Source organism: Eptatretus burgeri, chromosome 18, assembly GCF_056783735.1.
Source record: "Eptatretus burgeri isolate ZD-2024b chromosome 18, Ebu_testis_v1, whole genome shotgun sequence".
NCBI classification, from domain to species: Eukaryota; Metazoa; Chordata; class Myxini; order Myxiniformes; family Myxinidae; genus Eptatretus; species Eptatretus burgeri.
Window position 1 is genome coordinate 46,158,816 of NC_140978.1, and position 23,183 is coordinate 46,181,998.

General features: G+C 44.7%; 1 protein-coding gene across 3 annotated transcripts; it reads left to right on the forward strand.

Annotated features, from left to right (window-relative positions):
* Positions 1 to 22,963, forward strand: MMAA (metabolism of cobalamin associated A). Of its 3 annotated transcripts, XM_085864415.1 has the most exons (8): positions 21 to 307; positions 4,574 to 4,708; positions 12,311 to 12,538; positions 13,938 to 14,060; positions 17,520 to 17,690; positions 19,189 to 19,274; positions 19,391 to 19,540; positions 19,791 to 22,963. In XM_085864415.1, the coding sequence occupies exons 3-8, from the start codon at positions 12,364 to 12,366 to the stop codon at positions 20,139 to 20,141; spliced, it is 1,056 nt and encodes a 351-aa protein (XP_085720541.1). In that variant the 5' UTR covers positions 21 to 307; positions 4,574 to 4,708; positions 12,311 to 12,363; the 3' UTR covers positions 20,142 to 22,963. The 3 variants fall into 3 exon arrangements, with proteins under 3 accessions (XP_085720539.1, XP_085720540.1, XP_085720541.1); XM_085864413.1 differs by lacking the exon at positions 4,574 to 4,708 and having other exon boundaries at positions 1 to 307; XM_085864414.1 differs by lacking the exon at positions 4,574 to 4,708 and having other exon boundaries at positions 1 to 307; positions 17,520 to 17,648.
* Positions 22,964 to 23,183: the final 220 nt, after the last annotated feature.

Below are 23,183 nucleotides of genomic sequence, written 5' to 3' on the forward strand. Positions count from 1 at the left end.
ATCCAACACACCATACACCGCACGAAACACTTGATTAAACAAGTAAATGTTTGAGGTTGAGGTTCATCCATTGATGGTTCGCTCCTCCTGAAGAATCGCTTCGATCTCCGAGACCCGGTCCCGGTCCCGGACCCTGAGCCCGGCACCATGAGGTCCATGAGAGCGGGTCTCGTCCTGCACGGCAGACTTCTGGTTACCGGTCGGTCCTTGGGCCTCTCACCGACACGGCCTTGCCGAAGCACGGCCTCGGATAGTTCAGCGTGCGAGTTAAAGAGCAAGCTCGGCCCGACGGGCGCTCCAAGTTCCGGTAACGGGGTCAATGTCAATGTGAATGTGAATGGATTTCTCATCTCCTTTCGGATCTTCTCTCATTTTTACCGGATTTTTACATTCAATGTCGGGATGTAAACTCTCCGTGTCTGGTGATGTGGGACAGAGGAAGGGACACACTCACACTCACCAACCTCGAGGCTGTGTGGTCTGGGTTCGAATCCCAACCCGGTGTAAACTCTCATCCCGGTGTTTCACACACAGGTGATTCATCAATGGGTGGGACCGTCCCTCGGACGGACGTTAAACTGGACGTCCCGTCTACCAGCGTCCCATGGTGTACGTTAAACATCCCACGGACATGTCCTTCGCGAAGAGGAGGCGAGCTATCGCCGGCACCATGAACAAATTACTCATTCTGACTGATCACTCAAAAGGCAACGGCAAACCACCCGACACAACAACCAAAACCACCCAACACAACAACCAAATCACTCAGCACAACAACTAAACCACAAACACAACAACCAAAACCACCCAACACAACAACCAAGCCACACAGCCTTTTGAGATATCATGCTCACAAACAAATACATAAACAAGAAAGATGTCATTCACAGAGAGCTCAATACTCGCAAAATCCAGAAAAACAAATTTGACCGAAAAAAAAAATCATTGTTGGGTCAATTCAATGACAAAATACACAAATCCTCTTCAAATGTCGAACAAATGACTGTGTTGACCTTTTGGCCGATGTTGACATCAAAAATAATTGGCTGGTTGAATTCAGTGACATGAAATATAAATCCTGTTCAAATTTCAACTCAATGGGATGAAAATTGAGGATTTTAGAAAAAACACCTTACTTGTTGACCTTTGGCCTATGTTGACCTCAAATATAAATGATGTTTGAATTCAATGACCCTCTGTGATCCCAAACTGTATGATATTCAAATGTTTCACACTCTCATTCAGTACACCACTCAATATCTCAAACACACTCTCTCGTTCTTTTCATCACAACTCTCCCTCTTCCTACACCCTCTCAAATCTTGTTCCTCCCCTGCTCGCTCCCATCTCCACCATGCCACGACCCAGTCTCATCCTCCCCCTCTCCCCATCCCTCCCTTCTCCCTCCTCCCCATGACCGTGCTTGTTCTCATCGTCTCTCCTCCCTTTCAAAGCTTCCCTGTCACCCTCCCTCTCAATTCAGCCACCTTCCCCTTCTTCAAAGCAAACTTCACTCTCTTTCCTCCTCCTCCCCACCCTCAAAAGCTTCCCCTCACCATTCTGAAAAGCTCCCCCCACACCTTTCTCCCTCAATTCAACCCCCCTCATCTTTCTCCCTCAATTCTCCCCCTCTCAACCCTCTCACCCAAATCTCCCCCCTCACCTCTGCCCTTGTAATCTCCCTCTCCACTCACCCTTCTCAAAGCTGTCCCCCTTCTCATCTAAAAAGCTGCCTCCTTCCTCCACCCCCTCTTTCTTCCAGCTCATTTTTCCACCTCCTCCAATCTCCCACTTCCCTTTGCCCCTCTCTTATTAATCCCCACTGATACTCATCCCTTCACCACCAAGCCCTTTGTCCTCCTCCCCATCCGATCCTTTCCCCTTGCTCTTCTACAATCTGTCATCAACCGTGCCTACGCACGCACGCACGCACGCGCACGCACACGCGCACACGCACACACACACACACACACACACACACACACACACACACACACACACACACACACATACACACACACACACACACACACACACACACACACACACACACACACACACACATACACACACACACACACACACACACACACACACACACACACACACACACACATACACATACACATACACACACACACACACACACAGACACACACACACACACACACACACACACACACACACACACACACACACACACACACACACACACACACACACACACACACACACACACACACACACACACACACACACACACACACACACACACACACACACACACACACACACACACACACACACACATCAGACGCACGTCCTGATATGAGTGTTGTGGTGAGCATTGACGCAGATTATGTCTCACACGGTAAAACCGCAAAATCCGCACAGAACAACCATCCGTCTGCCACCCATAGTGGGGCAGATAACAGCAATTTTTGAGAGGAATCGTGCAAATGATGATACAAGCATCAAATTTGGCACATTTGTTCTCCAGGGGATTCTAATCAAATCTGCCTGATTGGCCATTTGAAAATCCAAATTTTGAAAAATTTGAAAAAAAAAAAAATCTTCAAAAAAGTCAAGATCACGAATCGATGTTGGATGCTGGGCTGAGATTGGTGAATGTTTCAGAAACATCATCAAAGACATTCCAAGTCTGCCATGCAGTTTTCTTCCCTTTACCGCGGAAGGCAGACACGACGTCACATCCAGTGACTGCATGGAAGTATAGGATCCCTCTAGCTTTCTCAGGCCCTCTTGCAGAAACTACCTCATGGACTGGAATCCATCGTGTCTTGGCTCCTTGGCCAATGGCAATCCACATGTTCTCAAGACCTAGTTCCTGTAAGGATGGCAGTACAGATATTGCTATGACGAGTACGTCCGTGTCATTAGCCTTGATGATAATGGACTTGCTACCATCCGTCGTTGCATCCCTGGCGTGTACAAATATTGGAGTGTCAGCTTCTTCATGACAACATGGAGACACAGCATCCAGTGACTTCCTTGTGTTGCTAATGGCATCTTCTCCTTTTGTGACAATGACTGTGCTTGTCGTCTGTGCTTCACACATCTTTGCCGCAAGGAAGTGAAACATCTCAGTCTTGTTGCTGTCATCTCGAAGAAAGCTTCTCCAGTTACTTGGGGTCTTACTGGTTCCTGTCACTCTTCTGATTCCTTGCCCCCTTTTCGACCTTGCCTCAGACTTCAGACTTGACTTCTTGTACACATCAAACACGACGTCCACCCTCTCGTACCTGGCACCATAGGATTCCACCTTTGGGATGATGTCTTCTTCAGCATAGTCATCAAATATCTTTGAAGTGCGTGGAGGTAGGGCATTGATAAGTGCTGAGCCATCAATGATGACTGCATCTCCCTTGGTTCTCTGTCTGGGATGTTCACTTGTGCTTCAAGAATTTCAGCCAGCTGTGACTTCAAATTTTTTTGAAATTTTTTTTTTTTTTTAATTTTTCAAAATTTGGATTTTCAAATGGCCAATTGGGCAGATTTGATCAGAAAGCCCTGCAGAACGGAAATGCCAAATTTGATGCTTGTATCATCATTTGCACGATTTTTCTACTCTCTACTACACTACCAGATGATTGTTCCCGCTAAGGCAAAACATTCAACCAGAAGGCACTTGATGTGATCGGCAAGTAAATCGAAACTCTCTCGGATGGATGTTAAACTCGGATACATATATATATATATATATATATATATATATATATATATATATATATATATATATATATATATATATATATATATATATATATATATATATATATATATATATATATATATCTTCTTCCTCTTTCGGCTTGCTCCCGTTAGGGGTCGCCACAGCGGACCAACCGTCTCCATTTCGCTCTATCCTCCACATCTTCCATTGACACTCCAACCACCCGCATGTCCGCCCTCACCGCATCCATGAACCTCTTCTTTGGCCTTCCTCTCCTCCTCCTGCCTGGCGGCGGCTCCATCTTCAACATCCTTCTCCCGATATACTCCGTTTCCCTCCTGTACACATGTCCAAACCATCTATATATATATATATATATATATATATATATATATATATATATATATTTATATATATATATATATATATATATATATATATATATATGTAAATCCAAATATATATCTACATGTGTATCTTAATATATATGGATATGTATATATTTATATATATGTAAATGTAAATCCAAATATATATCTATATGTATATCTTTATATATATATGTAAATGTAAATCCAAATATATATTTATATGTATATCTAAATATACAGTGTATATATATATGTATATATATATATATATATATATATATATATATATATATATATATATATATATATATATATATATATATTGTAACGAATTTCAGAATCTGATCCGACGGATGCATACCAACATCCAGGTCCTCATAGTTGTTTCCCTCAATACATGTCCAGGATAGACCCATCCCCATGTCTGGTAGGATTCTAAATGTGATGCGTTGAGAATGGTGAAGAATCGATCCCCTCTCTTATGGGAAGCTTTTTCTCTTTACGACAGACACATTCGTGCACTTGAGATAGTTGCTTCTTTCACTGACGCTGACTCCCGCCTTTTTCCATCGACGTTCGACACCCCGTTCTGCAACTCTATGGATGCTAACTGGCTCGTGTTCATGTCGGGCTGAACAGTGAGGTAATAATTGTTCTTGACGTTTTATGGTGCTTCACGTTTGTGCTCGGTAATTCTGACAAATGGTTGCTTTTTGCCGTTCGTCCACCACCACAGACATGGCCTCGTAAGCGAGGAATAACCGTGCGGGTTGTCACGGTAACAGTGCGCAAGTGGGGTGGGGTGGATTTGGGGGGAGTCTGTGCCACCGAGACAGGCCGCCAATAAAAAGAGGGCGAGGTCCGTTCTTGGGTGCGGCGCGTGCACGTGGGTCAGTCGACAATGAGTCAGTTTTCCAGTCAGACGGTCGGTTCCAGTCAGATGGACACTTCGCTTCGTTGGTTCCAGTCAGACGGTCACTTCGCTTCATCGTTCCAGTCAGACAGCTGCTTCGTCAGTTCCGGTCAGACGGACGCTTCGTCGGTTCCAGTCAGACGGACGCTTCGTCGGTTCCAGTCAGACGGACGCTTCGTCGGTTCCAGTCAAACGGACGCTTCGTCGGTTCCGGTCAAACGGACGCTTCGTCGGTTCCGGTCAGACGGACGCTTCGTCGGTTCCGGTCAGACGGACGCTTCGTCAGTTCCAGTCAAACGGATGCTTCGTCGGTTCCAGTCAGACGGACGCTTCGTCGGTTCCAGTCAAACGGATGCTTCGTCGGTTCCAGTCAGACGGACGCTTCGTCGGTTCCAGTCAAACGGATGCTTCGTCGGTTCCAGTCAAACGGACGCTTCGTCGGTTCCAGTCAGATGGACGCTTCGTCGGTTCCAGTCAGACGGATGCTTCGTCGGTTCCAGTCAGACAGACACTCTTGGCGTACCTGTTTCTTGGGAGTGACGTCGACTGGCGTTCAAGCCTGTTCAAGAGAGGGTGCACGGCAAGGCTGGGTGCTGGCGACGGACGTGACACGCACGCACACATTTCAGGACGTTTTCATTTCACGGACAACTACTCTCTGGTGAGCGAGACTCTTCTCCCCCCCGAATGATCTGCCTGGTACCCTTGTCTGTGTTTAGTTGTTAAGTAAGTCAATCCCCGATAAACATCTGCTCTTTGTCTCTTTTCCTCTCACTTTGATTGATTTTGCCTGATTAATTATTTATTTGCGTGCGATCATTTTTTATTGATTTCTAATTTATTTATTTTTACTTCACGTAAATAAAAAGTTCTTTTTATTTATTTATTTTCTTATTTATAAATTATTTGTTGATGTTCCAACCTGTCAGTGTTTGTCCTTTCCTTCCATTGATCCAGCATAGTCCGAACCTCGATAGACTGGGAGGTAATTACCACACGACTTGACCAATAATAGTCGTCACACACCAGCGGTTAAATGCTCGGCCGCCTTAATTAAGATCTAATATAGATAGCATTGGTGCTTTGCCGAGGGCGCGCTCCCTGTTCAGGTAACCACGTGACCTCGAGTTAAACGGCATGATTAGACGGTGTGGACACTGGAACTCGTGGTTAACTGGGTGGCGTTCATGGTTCTAAAGCAACCCACCGTACCACAAAGTTAATTGTGAGTGGTGGCCCAAGGTCCGGCTTTTCCGAGGACAATCGGGGATTAAACCCCATGAGTAACAAACGGGTGTCTCGGTTCCCGTGGCTGTAACAATATGTATGCGGCCTTTATCAACAAAAACATGTCCGGGCTGTGCAAATACAGTCCCCGGTAATGCGGCTGCCGACATAGCAGTCCTTGCAAACACTTTCACAACAGATGGTCCTGGTGCACATGGCAAGGTTCAGTGATATGGCAAGGGCAAAGGCATGGGCAAGGTATAGCAAGTGGAGTCAAAGTAAAGGCAGGGCAAATGCAGATGAGGTAAGGTGCAACAGGTCGGTATATGAAGATGGCCGGCCTCGGTGTGGTCTCGTGGAGTTGTGGAGGGAGTGTGGTGGCATTGGCCGGTCCGAAGATGGGTTCGTTCCTGCCCTACGGTCTTCCCCCATCCTATTGCCTATGCTTGTCATTGTCAATACCCACCCCCTTTAGGTAATGACAAACTAACCAGATTTAGAATGTTAAAAAATATATATTTATTTATTTATTTTCCCAAATACATGTGTCCCTAAGCCTCTTATCGTCTGTGTTAGGCTAACCTGTCCTAATCGTCTATTCCCAATCCCCAAGATCCCTTTAAAGAGGATTGAGAAAGACTAGCAAACCCGTCTAGAGGTCCAATGCAGGCTCAGAATAACCCTGACAGGCCTCAGCATTTCCACAATGAGTCCATCAGCCTACAGCCAGTGAAGTGATGGATGGTGCGAAGGGGTACACATTTTCTATCTATCCTACCAGTTATTATTTTTCACACTATCCCCGGGGCTTTTCAACATGCTTGTCTCTTTAAACAAGCTTGTCTCTTTAAACATGCTTGTCTCTTTAAACAAACTATCGGTTCCAGCAACCGCGATTCCCGTCGCCTGTGTTGGTGCTCATTATTAATTTGGGCCTGGCTCACAAATTTTCTTCCGTGCTCTTGCACAATCTCGTGACTGAGCGGCATGGCTCCACTGGCAGGTCTGCCCACCTGCCAAGATCAATCTTCAGCACCCCCGGGTCGCTGAGGCTATTTTCGAGCCTAACTAGTCCTCACTAACGTGGGGAATGCCCTCACTGGCATTTCCCCGTCGATTCCCACATGGAATTTTGGCTCTGCAGGTCCCTTTTTCCTGGGTACCCGTGGCCATTACAAACTCTAAATCCTCGGTCCCTTGGACCCACGGCCTGCTCTGGCTGACTACTCTGGTGCCCAGGGTGCCCTCTGATCAAAACTCATATTTCACAAGCCACGCTCCCAGCCGGTCAATCGTCTCCTGCACCCTGCAAAACCTTTCGTGCCTTCGTTCAACACCAACCACAAAACGACATCCCTTTGTTAATTTAACTCTCCCACTAACTAATATTACTCTAACTCCAGGTTCCCTTGGGTGGGATTCACTCCTCCCCCCAATCATTCGTTCGCATCATGCATTCCACATTCACTCCATTTACAATCAGGCCCGCTGACCCACACTCACTCATCATTTTTCCACTCACACCGATGCTCTACTAGCTACGTTCCCCGAACTAACTCGTGCTCCCCGTCATCCCTTATTCAAATGCAGTTCCATTTAACTCTACGTAGCTAATCGACGTCCCCACTACATGTTCCATGTCTGTCCATGTTTCCAATCACCTCTAGTTGCTCACCAAAATTCCCCCTAACTGATGTTCCCGGGCCCACATGGGGGACTACTCCTAATGCCCCCATGAGGCCGGTCTATCTAACGCTAAACCCTTCCCCAAACTAGTGCTCCTTGGCTCCGGGACGAGGATGTTTACTATATTCTGGCTGGGCTTTGTCTAATCGTGGCAATTCTCAGCGAGCCTTATGCCTCCACGGCGGTGGTCGAAAGCACACTCGCCTTCAGTCTGGCCAATCCATGAGGGTGTAAGGTCGCCCTGTCGATCGCATTAAATGTTTGCATTGACTTTTGGATACCTCGCACGGGAAACGCCGTGTTTGACACACCCACCATTTATGCTGCGGTATCCACGCTGATATCATGCACATAGATAGGGACCACCATGCGAGCTTCGCTATGCCCACTCTTAAAATGCACACGGGCCGAACGGTAGTCACTTAGGCGTTTCCATCCATGCCGCGCATCTCGTGAGCACCACTCGCATTGTTGAGCACGTCTAACCTCGAACATGGGCTCCCATGGGGGAATTTTTTTTCTTCAATTTTTTCCAATTTCCAGGGGGCTTGTGTTACCCAAAGAGATCCCGGGGCTTCTACCCCTCCCCCCCTCCCCCAAAAAACTCGGCATGTACTCTCCCATCATGCAACCGCTCCACCTCACACAGACTTACCAGACTCACCTGGTTCCGGTCTGCTGCGGGGGAGCGTATCGTCTCCCTTTGTTCCTGAGGGAGGTTATCCTGACCCTTGCATCGGGTCTCAAAACATTCCACAAGCTCAATGTTAACATCCTTCACCATTTCTATTTGTGTTTGCTCCTCTTTCATTTTATGTAATTCATTTTTCACCCGTTCCATGTCTCTTTGTGTCTCTGTTACCTCATTTAATTCATTCTTTGCATCCCCCAATTCCTGGATTTTCGTCTCTACTTGTTGGGGTTTATCTACTTCTCTCTTAACCGCCATTGTTTTATTCGTCACTTCGACCTTACCCATCTTCATCGCGGTCCAAACACCTTCCACATTCTCCATTCCATGGATTTGTCCTTCTAATGCCATGTCTTTCTCCGTTTTCTGCATTTTACTCTGTTCATCATTTTTTTTCTCTCCATTGTCCATTCATCTTCTGCATATCACTGTGGTGTTTTTGCATTTCTTCACACATTCGATCTTGGCCATCCATATATTCACTCATTTGTCTCATCATTTCTTTCATCCACTCACAGATTTTCTTTTCTTGTTCCTTTACCTCTGGTATGGCTGCAGGGAATGCCCTCCTTCAAAGCTGTTGTCCTGGGCCAAGGATTCCTCTAACATTGTTTCAGAATACACCCGAACCAGTTCGGCTTGGTCCGCCATGGTCCGTACCAATAATTAAATAAAAATTTGTATCGTAGCCTGCTCTAAAAAAAATTGGGGGGGGGGGCGCTAAGCACACCCCAGGTTCGAATCCCGTTCCAGACACCAAACTCTGTTACCAAACAAACGTACCGGCTAAAAGTAACGGATCGCTGGGAATAAAGTACCGGCTTGGTTGGGATATGGACCATGCTGGATCAATGAAAGAAAAGACAAAAACGAGCTGGGAACATTTCTACGAATAATTTATTAACAGGCAGGCGCAGAAAAATATGTGGCACAGTGAATAGAGTTTATTGTTGTATGTAAGCAGGGATAGGAAGAAATGTGAGGTGCGACAATAATACAAGCAACTTACAAAAGCAGACACAGAGCAGAGTTATCCCGATTTAATTCTTCTGCACTCTTAACTTAAACGAGGACAGGCACCATGACACACATACACACACACACACACACACACACACACACACACACACACACACACACACACACACACACACACACACACACACACACACACACACACACACACACACACACACACACACACATCCCGACGAAGAAGAGTTAATGAAGAGAAAAAGGAGAGATGAGGCGAACTGTCTCTCAGTACCTTGCGCGATTGACCGACCGCACCACCAGTATGTTTTGGGGGGATGCTCTGCTGGGCGATACCTCCCTGACAGCTGGCACGTCGTCTCCTGCTTCGAGGCACTTCGTGCAGCTAAGCGTCGATCCAGAGAATGGGGCGCGACTGTCGGGCGTGAATGAGAGACTTTGGGCTGAGTCAGAAGCCAGTGGGTGGATTGGTAGACAGGATCAGGTGGGTGTGTGGATGGGTGGAGTCAGCAGGCGAGTTGGTGATGAAGCCAGAGGCTGCAGACGAAGAATGCTTGAACGGCCCAGCGACCCGTCCTCTTATTGATCCTGTGGTGCGTGGCGGGGGCGACGACCTGAAGCGATGTGTCATCATTCGAATCGGGCGCTCTGGTTGGACCCCGGCCAGAACACGGCCCAGCCGTGATGGCCGGAAGCGGCTCCACTTTACTTCCGGCCAGATGGTTCCAAGCTGCGGAATCGTCTCACTCCGATCACCGTGACACGAATTGCCCTGCACCGAACTCCTGGGCCATCCACGACGACTGGCGGTCAGCGCCGGTCAATGCGCTGCCTGTCTGTAAGCCATGCGGCCCGAGGCATGTAAGCCAAAGCACCTCTGCCTGGCTGCAGCCTCACTGGGCGGAGAGGCGAGAGGACGTTCGCCGTCTGCGGGAGACACCTGCAGCAACGGTGGTCAACGAAGACCGACAGTAAGATGTAATGGTAAACACATGCGCAGACCCAAACAAGATGTGTGCCATTCGTGCCCTGCTCTGTGTGCGATAGTAAATTACTCCGGAGCTGCGCGTAGGTCCGCCGCCATTGAGCATGCGGTCATTTATCAAAAGCGGTGGTGTGCGTGGTGCCGGCCCTGATCTGTGTCAAGAATTGAGGGAAAAGTTTGGATTAAATTATTATATGTAGGTTTGGGTTTAAAAAGAGGATAGATATAATTATTAGACTCAGAAATGGGTTGAAAAGAGTGCGCCACGTGCGTACTGTAATTTGTTAGCACTTGATGGGTTGTTCCTTCTATTTCCTCAGCACGGCATTCCTGCAGGGCGCCGTCGTGTTGGTTACCCTGAATATCTCTTCTGCCCAATGGGTGGAAATCACCGTTATGCTGCACATGTTCCGTGCAGCGTGGGCGTTTGATGTTTTGTTCCTTTTGGTCTTCTGTGAGGACGCTTTCTTACGTGAAGGGTGCGGCCGCAGTTTTTCTACATGTGGGTGTCCGAGGGTCGTACCTGCTGGCCTTTGCGAGGACCCCTTCTCACAGCGAAGGGCGCACACCCGCGGTTTTTACAGACGGGTGTCCGAGCGCAGCGCCCGCTGGCCCTCTCGAGGACCCGTTGGTTGTATTTACCTCAGGAATAGAGAAAAAGAATAGGAATGAGTTCACAGATATAATCAGACCTAACTGTGAGATTCACACAACGCACTGTCCCGTTTGTCCCATTCGACAAGAAGGTAGGGACTATCTGTATATATATATATATATATATATATATATATATATATATATATATATATATATATATATATATATATATATATATATATATATTAATGAAATAACTGTCTGGGAACCACTGGATGTTGGATGCCATTGGTGTTGGAGAGATGCGGTTTCCAGAACCACAACAATATACTGTATATGTATGTATGTATATATGTGTATGTATATATATATATATATATATATATATATATATATATATATATATATATATATATATATATATATATATATGTCATGAAAAATGAAGACCCACCTTTCTCTAGGATATGCATCAAATCTTGAAGTTTTTGGTCAAAGTTGGGATGAAATAAGATTTAATGTGGTTCGAGACATATCGGTTGACGTCACGATGTGAAATTATGTCTAGTTTTTGTATAAATTTCAATGACATTTGTTGACAATGGACAAACATGTATGATATATGGGATTTGAACCTTTGGGATCCTTGACATGATGAGGCAGGGTTCTGATGGCAACACTGACAGGCCCATCCAAACACACAGGTTTTACAATTGGTTGGTTGTGTTTTAGTGCCATTTATACTTGCACAGGACATCGTTGTGACGATTTGATGAAATATTATCCCTCTGTAGATTTCCATTTCCCCTTAAGAAGTCCGTTTCACCTTCACGAGTTGTGTCAACAAGTTGTGGTCACTTCAGAATTTGACATCAATGCATAGTGGGTGAACCACTTAAACTTCCAGCTCAGGTGACACTGAATGAGTTTAATCTTTGTGATTTGAACCCTTCACTCAGGTTTTCATCAATCCAATCTTATTTTGGTGCAATTTTTGTCGATGGTTTGCTGAACCAAGGGTTCAAGGTCACAGTTCCAAACTGTTTAGGTTGATGTGAATGTTAAATGGGCTCTTTGGTCATGCTCGGATAAAAAAAATTGACAATTTGGATAATTATTGGCATTGATTGTGATGACTTGTCGGTGCTGGCAGATGGGGCACGGTCACAGCCAGTTCAAGAGCCGGTGCTGAGCCATCAGGAGGAGATGATGGTGCGTCGCCTGGCCGAAGGCCTTTTGGCTCAGAATCGGGCCAGCTTGGCCCGGGCCATCACGCTGTTGGAGAGTCGTCTGCCTCGAAGCCGCCTAGTCTCTGCGGCTTTGTTTGATCGCCTCTTAGCGGCACAAACCCACGGCGCTTCATCAGAATCATTCCGTGTTGGTACATCATCTCCCAAAAGAATCCTCATTTCAATTTAAATTTTTTTAATACCTGTTCCCTTACATTTTTACAAGGAACTTCAATGCAGGAGGAGGCCACTCTGTCCATTAAGCTGACACAATGGTTGCTAAGCTATGGTTGTTTGTCTGTGCTCTATCGTTTTAAATACTCATCGTTGAGGAAGGAAGCAGCACATACCATTTTTAGTCTTTGGTATGACTCGGCCAGGGTTTGAAATTGGTGATACCTCAGAGCAGTGGTGTACTGAAGAGAGGTGCAGAAGAGGAACATTTTCCCCTGGGTTTCGGGGTTGGGGGGGGGGGGAATTCACAACCAGTTTAACAAGTTTGCCCAGAATTTATCTATTCTCATAAAATTATGGATCATTGAGATGTTTGTGTTATACGTGATAATGTGACATCAAATATTATTATATCAGAAGAAATATCATGCCTTGGGGAAATCCCCTGTTTTTCAGTGTTAGATTTATTTAAATAAAATAAGAGCGAGGTACCGGTGCTACACACGTGACCACGAACCCTCTCCAGTCAGGTGTTCCAGTGAAAGCGAACCACGTGATCATGAACCTTCCACTGTCACGGTTTCTGGGTGGCAGATTTGATGCATCCTATGGCTAACTGGCATCGTACAGAACAGGGGATTGCCCACTCTAACTCTGAATTGAATAAATATTTGAACGGACATTTCGTGTTCCTTTCATAAGCTCACCGAGACTTTAGTCCAGTGAGCTTATGCGATCGAGCAATGTCCAGGTGAGTCAGTGTGTCCGAAAACACTTCAGTCATTATTGCTTGAACCGAACACGCAATTTTGATGAAACCTGGCCACAAGCTTCATATCTGATGCCGAACGATGGTGAATTGACCACAACAAAATCTGTGCTCATTAAGGGGGTCTATGGGGTTGGGGGTTACCTCCAAAATAGGTAGTTGCTCCCTTCTCTGAGACTACAGACACAAATTCGATGAAACTTGATCACAACCTTCATCACCCGTGATGTACTAAAGCTTTTTCATGGCTTAAAAAAATATCAGTGGCTAAGGCTGTCTGTGGGGTGTTTGAGTGACTGTTCCTCCTGATCCGGGTGAGCTTCAGGATTATGCGGTGCTATTTTATAATTTTTTTTGGGCATGCTGCATCGAGTGGAGTAATCAATCGTCAATTGATCGAAATTTTAACATGAAAAATCACTCAATGAGTGACACTTGGGCGAAACGGAACGTTGACCGATGTGTATGCTGAGCGGGGTTATGCTTTGCCCCCGGGCCCCAGACACCCTCGGTACGCCACTGCCTCAGTGTTCTTTCTGAAGTTATCGATCATTAGTCTTGATCCTGTAAGGTAATTTTCTTTGGTTGTAATCGACTGTTTTTTGTAGGTTTGTCAGGTCCACCTGGTGTGGGAAAGTCCAGCTTCATCGAAGTGCTTGGAAAGGCGTTAACCGATCGTGGGCACAGGGTTGCAGTTCTCGCTGTTGACCCATCATCCCACACCAGTGGAGGTAAGTAGCATTGTCTACAAAGAACCGTTGTCCTTCTGCCAACACTTGTCCCAGATTCTTCTATAACTGTTTTGGTCAATCAAACTGCATATACATATATAATATCCTTACTATAATTCACGGTCCGGTGTTTGTGTGTTTGTCGCGCTACTCCTCGTACAGTTCTAGCTTGATTACATCCAGACTTGCTACATTGGATCAGCTGATCCCAATTAATGTAGAGGGGTGTCTTTATCTTTTCAGGTGGTCTTGGAGGGTGAGATGGGGCTACACATTTTCTATGTGAATGTGTATCGCGTAGCGCCACCTCCAGGTTTCCCATGGTATTACAGTCTCCACCATTTACAGTGCTGTATTCCTGTCCCCACATTTTACTGTAGTGAGGTGTTTTGAATCATAAGCAGTAGGTATGTTTTTGCTTTTTGCACAGAAACCGGGTTCTTTTTTATTGCCTATATAGAGCTGTCAGTTGCCTACACACCGCCCAAATTAAGGTATGAGTCAGAAGAACGTGTTGCATGCCTGGACCAAGATCGCCCGTCGGGCAGTTACTCTGTTCGTATGTATAATAAAGTAACACACAAAAATGAAACGATTTCCTGGGACTTCTCAAAGCTGCTTCATGGACTGCTTCAATGTTTTCTCCTGATCTTGCAGTCCTTGCGCGACCAGACTTTGAACAATTAAGATTTTGTACTATCCCGGGGGACAGCTCTTTATCAATTGAAAAATAGCACACTTTTCTGGGGCTAATCTTGTCTCAAACTTCTTTGTCAATCTTGTTTGAGTCTGTTTAAATGACTTTGTGTGCAAAGTAAGAGTGCACAATAAAGATCGTTTGTTCAATCGTCCGTGGCATGTTCAAAATTAACATTAGGACTCTCTGATGTTTACAGATTTTCCTCTGAACTATGCGTCATACAAACCTGCAATAGAAAAGAAAATTGTATTAAAAAAAATTTAAATTTCACGTTACTTTAATAGGGTTGCGTTTTTAAAAATTTTATTTATGAAACACTGGACTTGAGACACCTTGTTTACCTTGTTTACAGGTACCCATAATCACGTTAAGCGGCTTTCATACTCTGAAATTTTTGGGCTCTGGTTGCTTCGCAGGCTCCGTTCTTATTTTGAATAAACTATTCATTGAATGTTTTATATCATTTGTAAGATTATTCAATGGCCCGTTCAATGGTGTGTCAAATGTGCATTTCTGATGAATATTCATCCGAACAGAGTCATGCAATCACAATGATAAATAATCAAAGCCAACACTATCGAATTTCTCAATCAGATGAACATGGCTTATTCTCATTATTTACATGTAAACTTAAGTAGTGTTTAATACACTGGAACGAGGGATCACTTGGTAAAGTTTTGACACCAAATGTGTCAAACGCTTGTGACGATTTTTCAGTGCACACAACCAAGGTATTAAGATTACATCATCGTGCGAATTATCCACATCATGGCTCCTCGAAATTATTTCCAATATACGGGCAATGGGGGTTCAGAGTTCACCTAGTACACTCTAACCTATGGGGGTTCAGAGTTCACCAACTCCACTCTAACCTATAGGGGTTCAGAGTTCACCTCCTACACTAACCTATGGGGGTTCAGATTTCACCTACTGCACTCTCACTCTAACTTATAGGGGTTCAGAGTTCACTGACTACACTCTAACCTCGATGGGTTCAGAGTTCATAGTGAATTTTCTTGTTGCTCGATCTGTCTTGACAAACCTTGGCAGTTTCAAGCTCTGCTGGAGGACATGCACAGTGCATACAAGGGCATTCTGCTTCACAGCAATGTTTGTTGACGAAGCCGAAGGAAGGTTTTGGCATCCTTTGTGAACTGTCTTAATGCAATCAAGATATTATTGTCAGAAAAAGGTCAAAACTACTCCGAACTGGTTGATGACAAATGAGTCGTGCAACTAATGTTTCCAACTGACATCACCGGTCGTCTAAACAAACTCAACCAACGTCTGCCGGGTGCAGGCCAAATTGTTATGGATCTTTTTGAAACATGGGAGGCATTTCTTGCAAAACTTGCAATTTTTTCTCAGGACATTGACACCTCGACTTTCTACTATTTCCAACATGTTAAAGAACTATCGACACATCGCACCGTCAGTGGTGCCAAGATAGGAATGTGCATGCCAGAACTCGCATCAGAATTTTGTCAGATTTCAAGATTTCCAACGTTATGTGTGATGTTTTCCTTTCTAACTAAAATAACAACTTTGATGGCAGTGACAGTGTTTCAGTGGATGGTTGTTGAGGATTTCAAAATGCAGCTCATTGAGTTACAATGCTCAGGCTTATGGGCCTCGAAGTTTTGGGATCTGCAGTGCATACTTGAGGCCACGGAGAGAGATCACAGGGTCTCTATCCTGACCTGTTGGAAGTCCTTGCCTGTGAAATTTGACAGTTGGAAAAAAGTGGCATTTTCACTGTTCTCAGTATTTCAATCGACATACCTCTTTGAACGGATATTTTCACATATGAAGTCAGTTCTGTGTACCTCCCGAAGCCGGTTAACAACTGAACACTCAAAGGCTTTTGTGCTGCTTTAAGAGTCAAATTACAAACCCCAGATTGGAGAACTCACCAAGGCAAAGGTAAGGCCAAGGATAACACTAAATGGTAAGATATTCCTTTTAATTTATTTTTTTAATGAAGCTGCTAAAATGTAAGTATGACTGTTATTGATGTTTAAAATGTATCAATGATACTCACATCCGTAAATAAGAATGAATAAGTTTACTATTGACACACCACTTCTGAAAGGTTGCCGACCCCTGTTCTAACCTATGGGGGTTCAGAGTTCAACTTCTCCACTCTAACTGTCTAACATATGACAGCGTAGACAGAAATGCACACGACTGAGGCTCCCAACTATGTACCCTGTGCAATGTCAATATCAGTCAACACCCATTCATATATATATATATATATATATATATATATATATATATATATATATATATATATATATATATATATATATATATATATATATATATATATATACCATACACCATACCATCTTGCACACTGAGTCGAGCCATCATCAATGCCTAACAATTATCTCAAACATCTTCTTTCTTCTTCTTCTTCTTTCGGCTGCTCCCGTTCGGGGTCGCCACAGCGGATCATCCGTATGATCCGCATAGTGATTTGGGACAGGTTTTTCGCCGGATGCCCTTCCTGACGCAACCCTGGTCGCCTCTTATGACACAGGGATATGGTACACCTATTTTAACCGGGGTATACACCGGCCCAGTTATCTCAAACATGTCATCGATAAATTTTAAACTCATTTATTTAATTTTATTTTGATTCCTTTTGCAGTTTATGTCTCTAAGTCGTCCATTTCCCTTTCGTAATTTGTCTTTTTGGACGTCAAGGCGAGTGTGGAGAAGAAGTAATCCGTGAGGACGTGTCTCAAATTTAGGTTCACTTATGGGAGACAAGACCCGCATGCCAGAGCTGACACGAGACCTGAGAGCTTACATCCGACCTTCACCTACAGGAGGGATGCTCGGCGGTGTGGCACGCTCCACACGTGATACTATCGTTCTCTGTGAGGCTGCTGGCTTTAACATTGTTCTCGTGGAAACAGTTGGTACATCACTTATTTTCCACCTCTTGTGGTTACATTGTGCTCCTTCGTAAAAATGCATTACAATACCAAAAGTATTGGGGCAGCACACCCAAATTTTAATGGAATCCTTGCAACCTGCACGTATAGGGTGTTCCACATGAAATCCCGGGACTTGCACATATTTTAATTGCAAGTAGTTGATGACAAACATATCAAACTGGTGCCACTAAAGTTTTATTGAATATTCCATGTTTTGTTCGTGGTTGAAACGTTTGGATGGCAGACTGCAGGCTGTCTGTGCAGCAGAAAACCAAACTTGTCGAGTGGTTCATTGAAACGACGTTGGTTGTGACTATATCGTCGAAGTTCAGGAAGTTCAATACCCCATAGCCTCCAAAATGGAAGTTCATTCCTCAGTTTGTTTAGCTGCTTCATGTCCAGGTATTTGGCTGGTGTTGTCTCCAAACACGGAGTGATAGACCCCTTCGTTTTTGATGGCGATGACAATTCGTAAATTGAACGACGTTTTCTGATGAGATGCCAATGGCTTCAGCAGGATGTGGTGCACCCGTACACTACAGGTAATGTCTTGGATCACCTCAATTCCTTACTCGGTGGCAGGGTCATCCAAAAACGTTTTTCCTGCATGCATTGACCAAGGCCTCCCCAGGCGACCAAACGCACCCCGGACCTTAATACGTGAAACCCTCCCCCGGATTGTCGACAACCTGAAAGCGGAAATCCAGGAATGCTCATGTCATGTTCGCCGAGACACTTTGGGAAAAGTTATGGATAACGTGTGCACACAAAGCGAAACATCACACTTCCCACTGTTTAGTGGCACCATGTTTTTTTTTGCAATTAATAAATGTGGAAAACTGTGGCTCACCTGGAGCATCCTGCAAATATTTCCCCCGATTTTAGTGTTATTTATACAATGTGACTCGTACTTCATCGACATGTCTTATCATGACATTTTGTAGAATGCTGCATCGTTGCATGAGGATCCTTGCCTTTACCATGATGACAACGCACATTTTCATCATGTTGTCTGTTTGCAATTGGTTCAAGGAGAGCATCGTTGAACATACACAGTGACTAGCTCCGTACGTAGCTTGATTTAAACCAAGCAGAACCACTCTGGGCCATCCGCAAACATCACTTGATGCAATGGCATCACAAAGTAATGGCGGAGTCTCGTATTTTGAAGCAGTGGCAGAGTCAAGAGAATTTCAGGGCACCTTGAATAATCATGGATTTTGGCAAGGGTTAAATATGAGATGAGATTAAATATGAAGATTTTGTCTTAACACATCACCATGTGTCACCAATCTGACTACAAGTTGGCATGGGGTGGCTGCAGTGGAGGGAAGAGTTGAGTGTGGATGTGTAGTTTCTTGAGGACATGGTGGTTCTTGAGGATGTGTAGTTTCTTCACGAGACCAAAATGCTGTGTGTATCCAATCGTTTGCAATGAGTGATGCTGGAATTTACGAGTAACAAGATGTGCTCCTTGCAGGTGTCGGTCAGTCAGAGTTTGCTGTGGCAGACATGGTAGACATCTTTGTACTCCTTATCCCACCAGCTGGTGGGGATGAACTCCAGGTATACCTTTGAAATGTCACACTCCATTCTGATTTCCATACAGTTAAGATTGAAGTGGCAAATACAGAAGCCAATTGTCTTTCACTTCCTTCTCATCACCATTGCACACCTGCTAGGGCATCAAGCGGGGGATTGTCGAGCTGGCAGACCTGATAGTTGTGACCAAGGCTGATGGGGAACTGATTGTTCCAGCACGTCAGGTGCAGGCAGAGTATACCAGTGCTCTTAAGTTTCTGCGACCACGTTGGTCCAAATGGAAACCCAAGGTCTGTACTTTTGGGTCTTGACCTTGAATGAATGTTGATTTATGGTGCAATGTGGTTACTTTGGTATTACACTCGTGTGGACCTCTTGGTTTGTAGTAGAGTTCCAGTTCTGTGACTTTTTTTGAAAAGATCATGCTTTACTTGTTCAATGCACGATCTGTTGAATAGGTCAATGGAAATTAAATCAAATACTGCATAGGAAGTGGTTGAGAGACCATGGTTTACCCCAAGTTGATACACTTCTGTGCAGGTGCTCAGTGTTTCAGCTCAAAACGGTGAAGGTATGGCCCAGCTCTGGGAAAAGATGGAGGACTTTTGCCGATTGGCTCGTGTCAGTGGAGAGCTGACAGTGCGGCGACGTAACCAGTGCGTCTCCTGGATGTGGGGACTCGTGCGCGAAGGTGCGGCGGAAATGCTGTTGAATTACCCAGCGGTACGACGTAGAGCTAAAGAACTTGAGCAGAGGGTGGCCAAAGGAGACCTTCCACCTGGGGTGGCGGCTGACACTTTGCTTGAGGCCTTTATTGGAGCCACTTGTCGGGAATTCCCATTAATGGAGCAGCACGTTGAAAAACCAGATGAGAGTACGAGTGAGAGATGAAAGAATAGAGAACATATACAATGGTCTTCATTTGATTACAGTTAACTTGAGACTCTCGTAAGATAGGTATCATCTGTACTGAAATAACCTGCTATTGTTGACAAGGTAAACTTTACCCTTTCAGTAATCTTCATAAGAAGAATATCGGTGGAACGTCATGACCTGCGTGGTAAGCAGTTGGTGCATTACAATCGGTGTTGGGATAATAAAATGTAAGTCAGATTGATTACCATTTGATCTTCAACTACTCCTTTAATGGCCCGAATTATCCCTACGTTCTTGTGGAGTTGCCTTTAACTGCCAGGCAGGGAGCAGGGAGACAGAGTAAAAAATATGTTCTCACTCCACTCTGTGCATGTCCGATCTGGAGCCAAAATATATTAAAACAAAACAATTACCTTCCCACGGTGTCCTTCGCGAAGCGAAGGCGAGTTATGTCCGGTACACTGAGAAACGACAAATTGTTGCCCTGATTGACTGCTGGGAAGGTAACGGCAAACCACCCAGCACAACGGCCGAGCCATTACACTGCTTTGGCAGCACAGACACTCAAAAGACTAGTCACTAGAGTATGGTAAATCTCATCTGGTATACAATCTACTGAATTCACTATTTGGCCTTCGATATACTACAAACGAAAAACTACGAGGTCAGCTGTTCGAACCATGGCCTAAGACTTTAAGAATGGCACGTGCTGCTTCGTTGCTTGACACTGAACATTTAACAAGGGATAGATCATGGACAAACAACCATGGGTTCGCAACCATAGTGCCGGCTTGATGGGCCTAATGGCTTCCATTATTCGTTTACTTTTTTCCAACAAAGGTTCGATATCATCCTGGCTCTGGGGCATTCATGTCCATTGTTTGGCGTCACCAAAAATTTTATTGTTCGATGTGCCAAGACCTCTGAAACAAGCTTGAGTATCAAGCCCAGGTTGCTCTACAGCCCCGATATGTCTGGGTGTCGAGCCCACGTTGCTCCACAGTCGCTTAAGTCTGTGTGTCGAGCCCATGTTGCTCTATATCCCCTACAAGTCTACACGCAGACTTGTAGGGGATATAGACTATAAGGATATAGACTACGTGTAGATTACAAACCCTGGTTGTGTTACAGCCCCTACCAGTCTGGGTATCAAGCCCACATTTCTCCACAACCGCTCTCAAAGATTTTCAGTTACCCCAAGATTTGCATATATCTCTGAAAAGATATTTAATATGCATATGTCCTGAAGTAGTAGTGCTATAAACATGATCTTGGTGTCTAATATAGGGGTTTTGACCATGCGTAATCGATTGGCAGCATCATTTATGTGATTGGAAGGTCATCTAATTAACATAAATTAAGACGGCTACAAAAATGGCTCTGAAATATGGATTTTAATATAATTTTGCAGCCTTCCTCATCTACTGATGAGGTCTGAATTTGTGTATTTGTCCCCCTTCATAAGGACGAGTTAAGAAGGGTTTTAAAGGCCAATCTTTTAACACTACTGCATGTTCACCAAGGTCTATTTTTTCAGGATAAAAAAAACTCGAAAAACATTTTTCATAAGCGTAATTACCTGTCTTTTATTGGAAATGTAGACGGTGACTTGCAACCGAGACTCAAGGGCAGTGTACAGAAGCATTTTTAAAAACTAGTACATGCCCGTACGTGCGTGGTCGTACGTGCAAAAAAAACAAAAAACAAACAAACTTTAAAACCGCTTGCCAGAAACAACCACACAGGCCGTTCCTTCGCTCTCGCGTGCCCGTACATGCGTGCCCGTACGTGCGCGGCCATACGTGTGTGACCGTACGTGCAAACCAAAAAAAACTTTCAAACAACCACACAGACCGTTCCTCACTGTCGTAAACGACGACTGGATTGGGGCATTGTGTTTAAGAAAATCGAGAAAGTACAGAAATCGAGAAAGAACAGAAATCGAGAAAGAAAGAATACAGTAAGTCGATAAATCGAGAAAGAATACAGTAATCGTCACTGTCCGGAAGTTAAGTCCTCACTGTCCAGAAGTTCGCATATCGCAGTTACGATTATTCGCAATTTAGTTTTAATGGCCAATTATTCAATTAGCGCCTACGTATTTTGCCTTTTCCCAATGTTATCGCAAGGAAAAACACAAAGAGAAGAGAAGAGAAAAAGAAAAAAAGAGAAAAAAAAAAAACGTTCAAACCGCGAACCAGAAACAACAACCACACAGGCCGTTCCTTCGCTCTCGCGTGCCTGTACGTGCGTGGCCAAACGTGCAAACCAAAAAAAAAAACAAAAGCTGAAACCGCGAGCCAGAAACCACCACACAGGCCGTTCCTTCGCTCTTGCGTGCCCGTACGTGCAACCCCCCCCCCAAAAACAACAAAAAACTTTCAAACAAACACACAGGCCATTCCTTCGCTCTCGTAAACGACGACTGGATTTGGGCATTTTGTTTATCTATAAATGCGCATAAGAAATCGAGAAATTATTAGAATACACGAAGTCATCACTTTCCGGAAGTCCGTACGTTGTAACCCGTAATGGGGAACGCGGCTGAGGTTCTCCAGCCATACCTACGCAGCAACGTGTCCTTTCATTGGTTGGTAAATAAATGGCCATAACTTGGGAAGCACTTGTACGATTAATATCAAACCTTGAAAAGGCACATCCTCAGGGCCCCAGCAATATACCTGGCAAGTTTCAATTATATCGGACCAGTGGTTGCTGAGAAACAGCGGTCACACACACACACACACACACACACACACACACACACACACACACACACACACACACACACACACACACACACACACACACACACACACACACACACACACACACATTGCTGGAATTATAGATAGATAACAATAAATACAAGGCGCATGGAGGTGAAATTATCTGCATAATGACGTGGAACACACGCAGAGTAAAACGAGTGATCATTTATGTCCGTCGGATGTCAAATAAATATAGATATAAGCACACCTGACCTTTGGCTGAGTCTTCAGACTTTGGCATGCTCACGAGGCTGTACTGTCGAAAACTAAACGTCCCAGAAGAGAA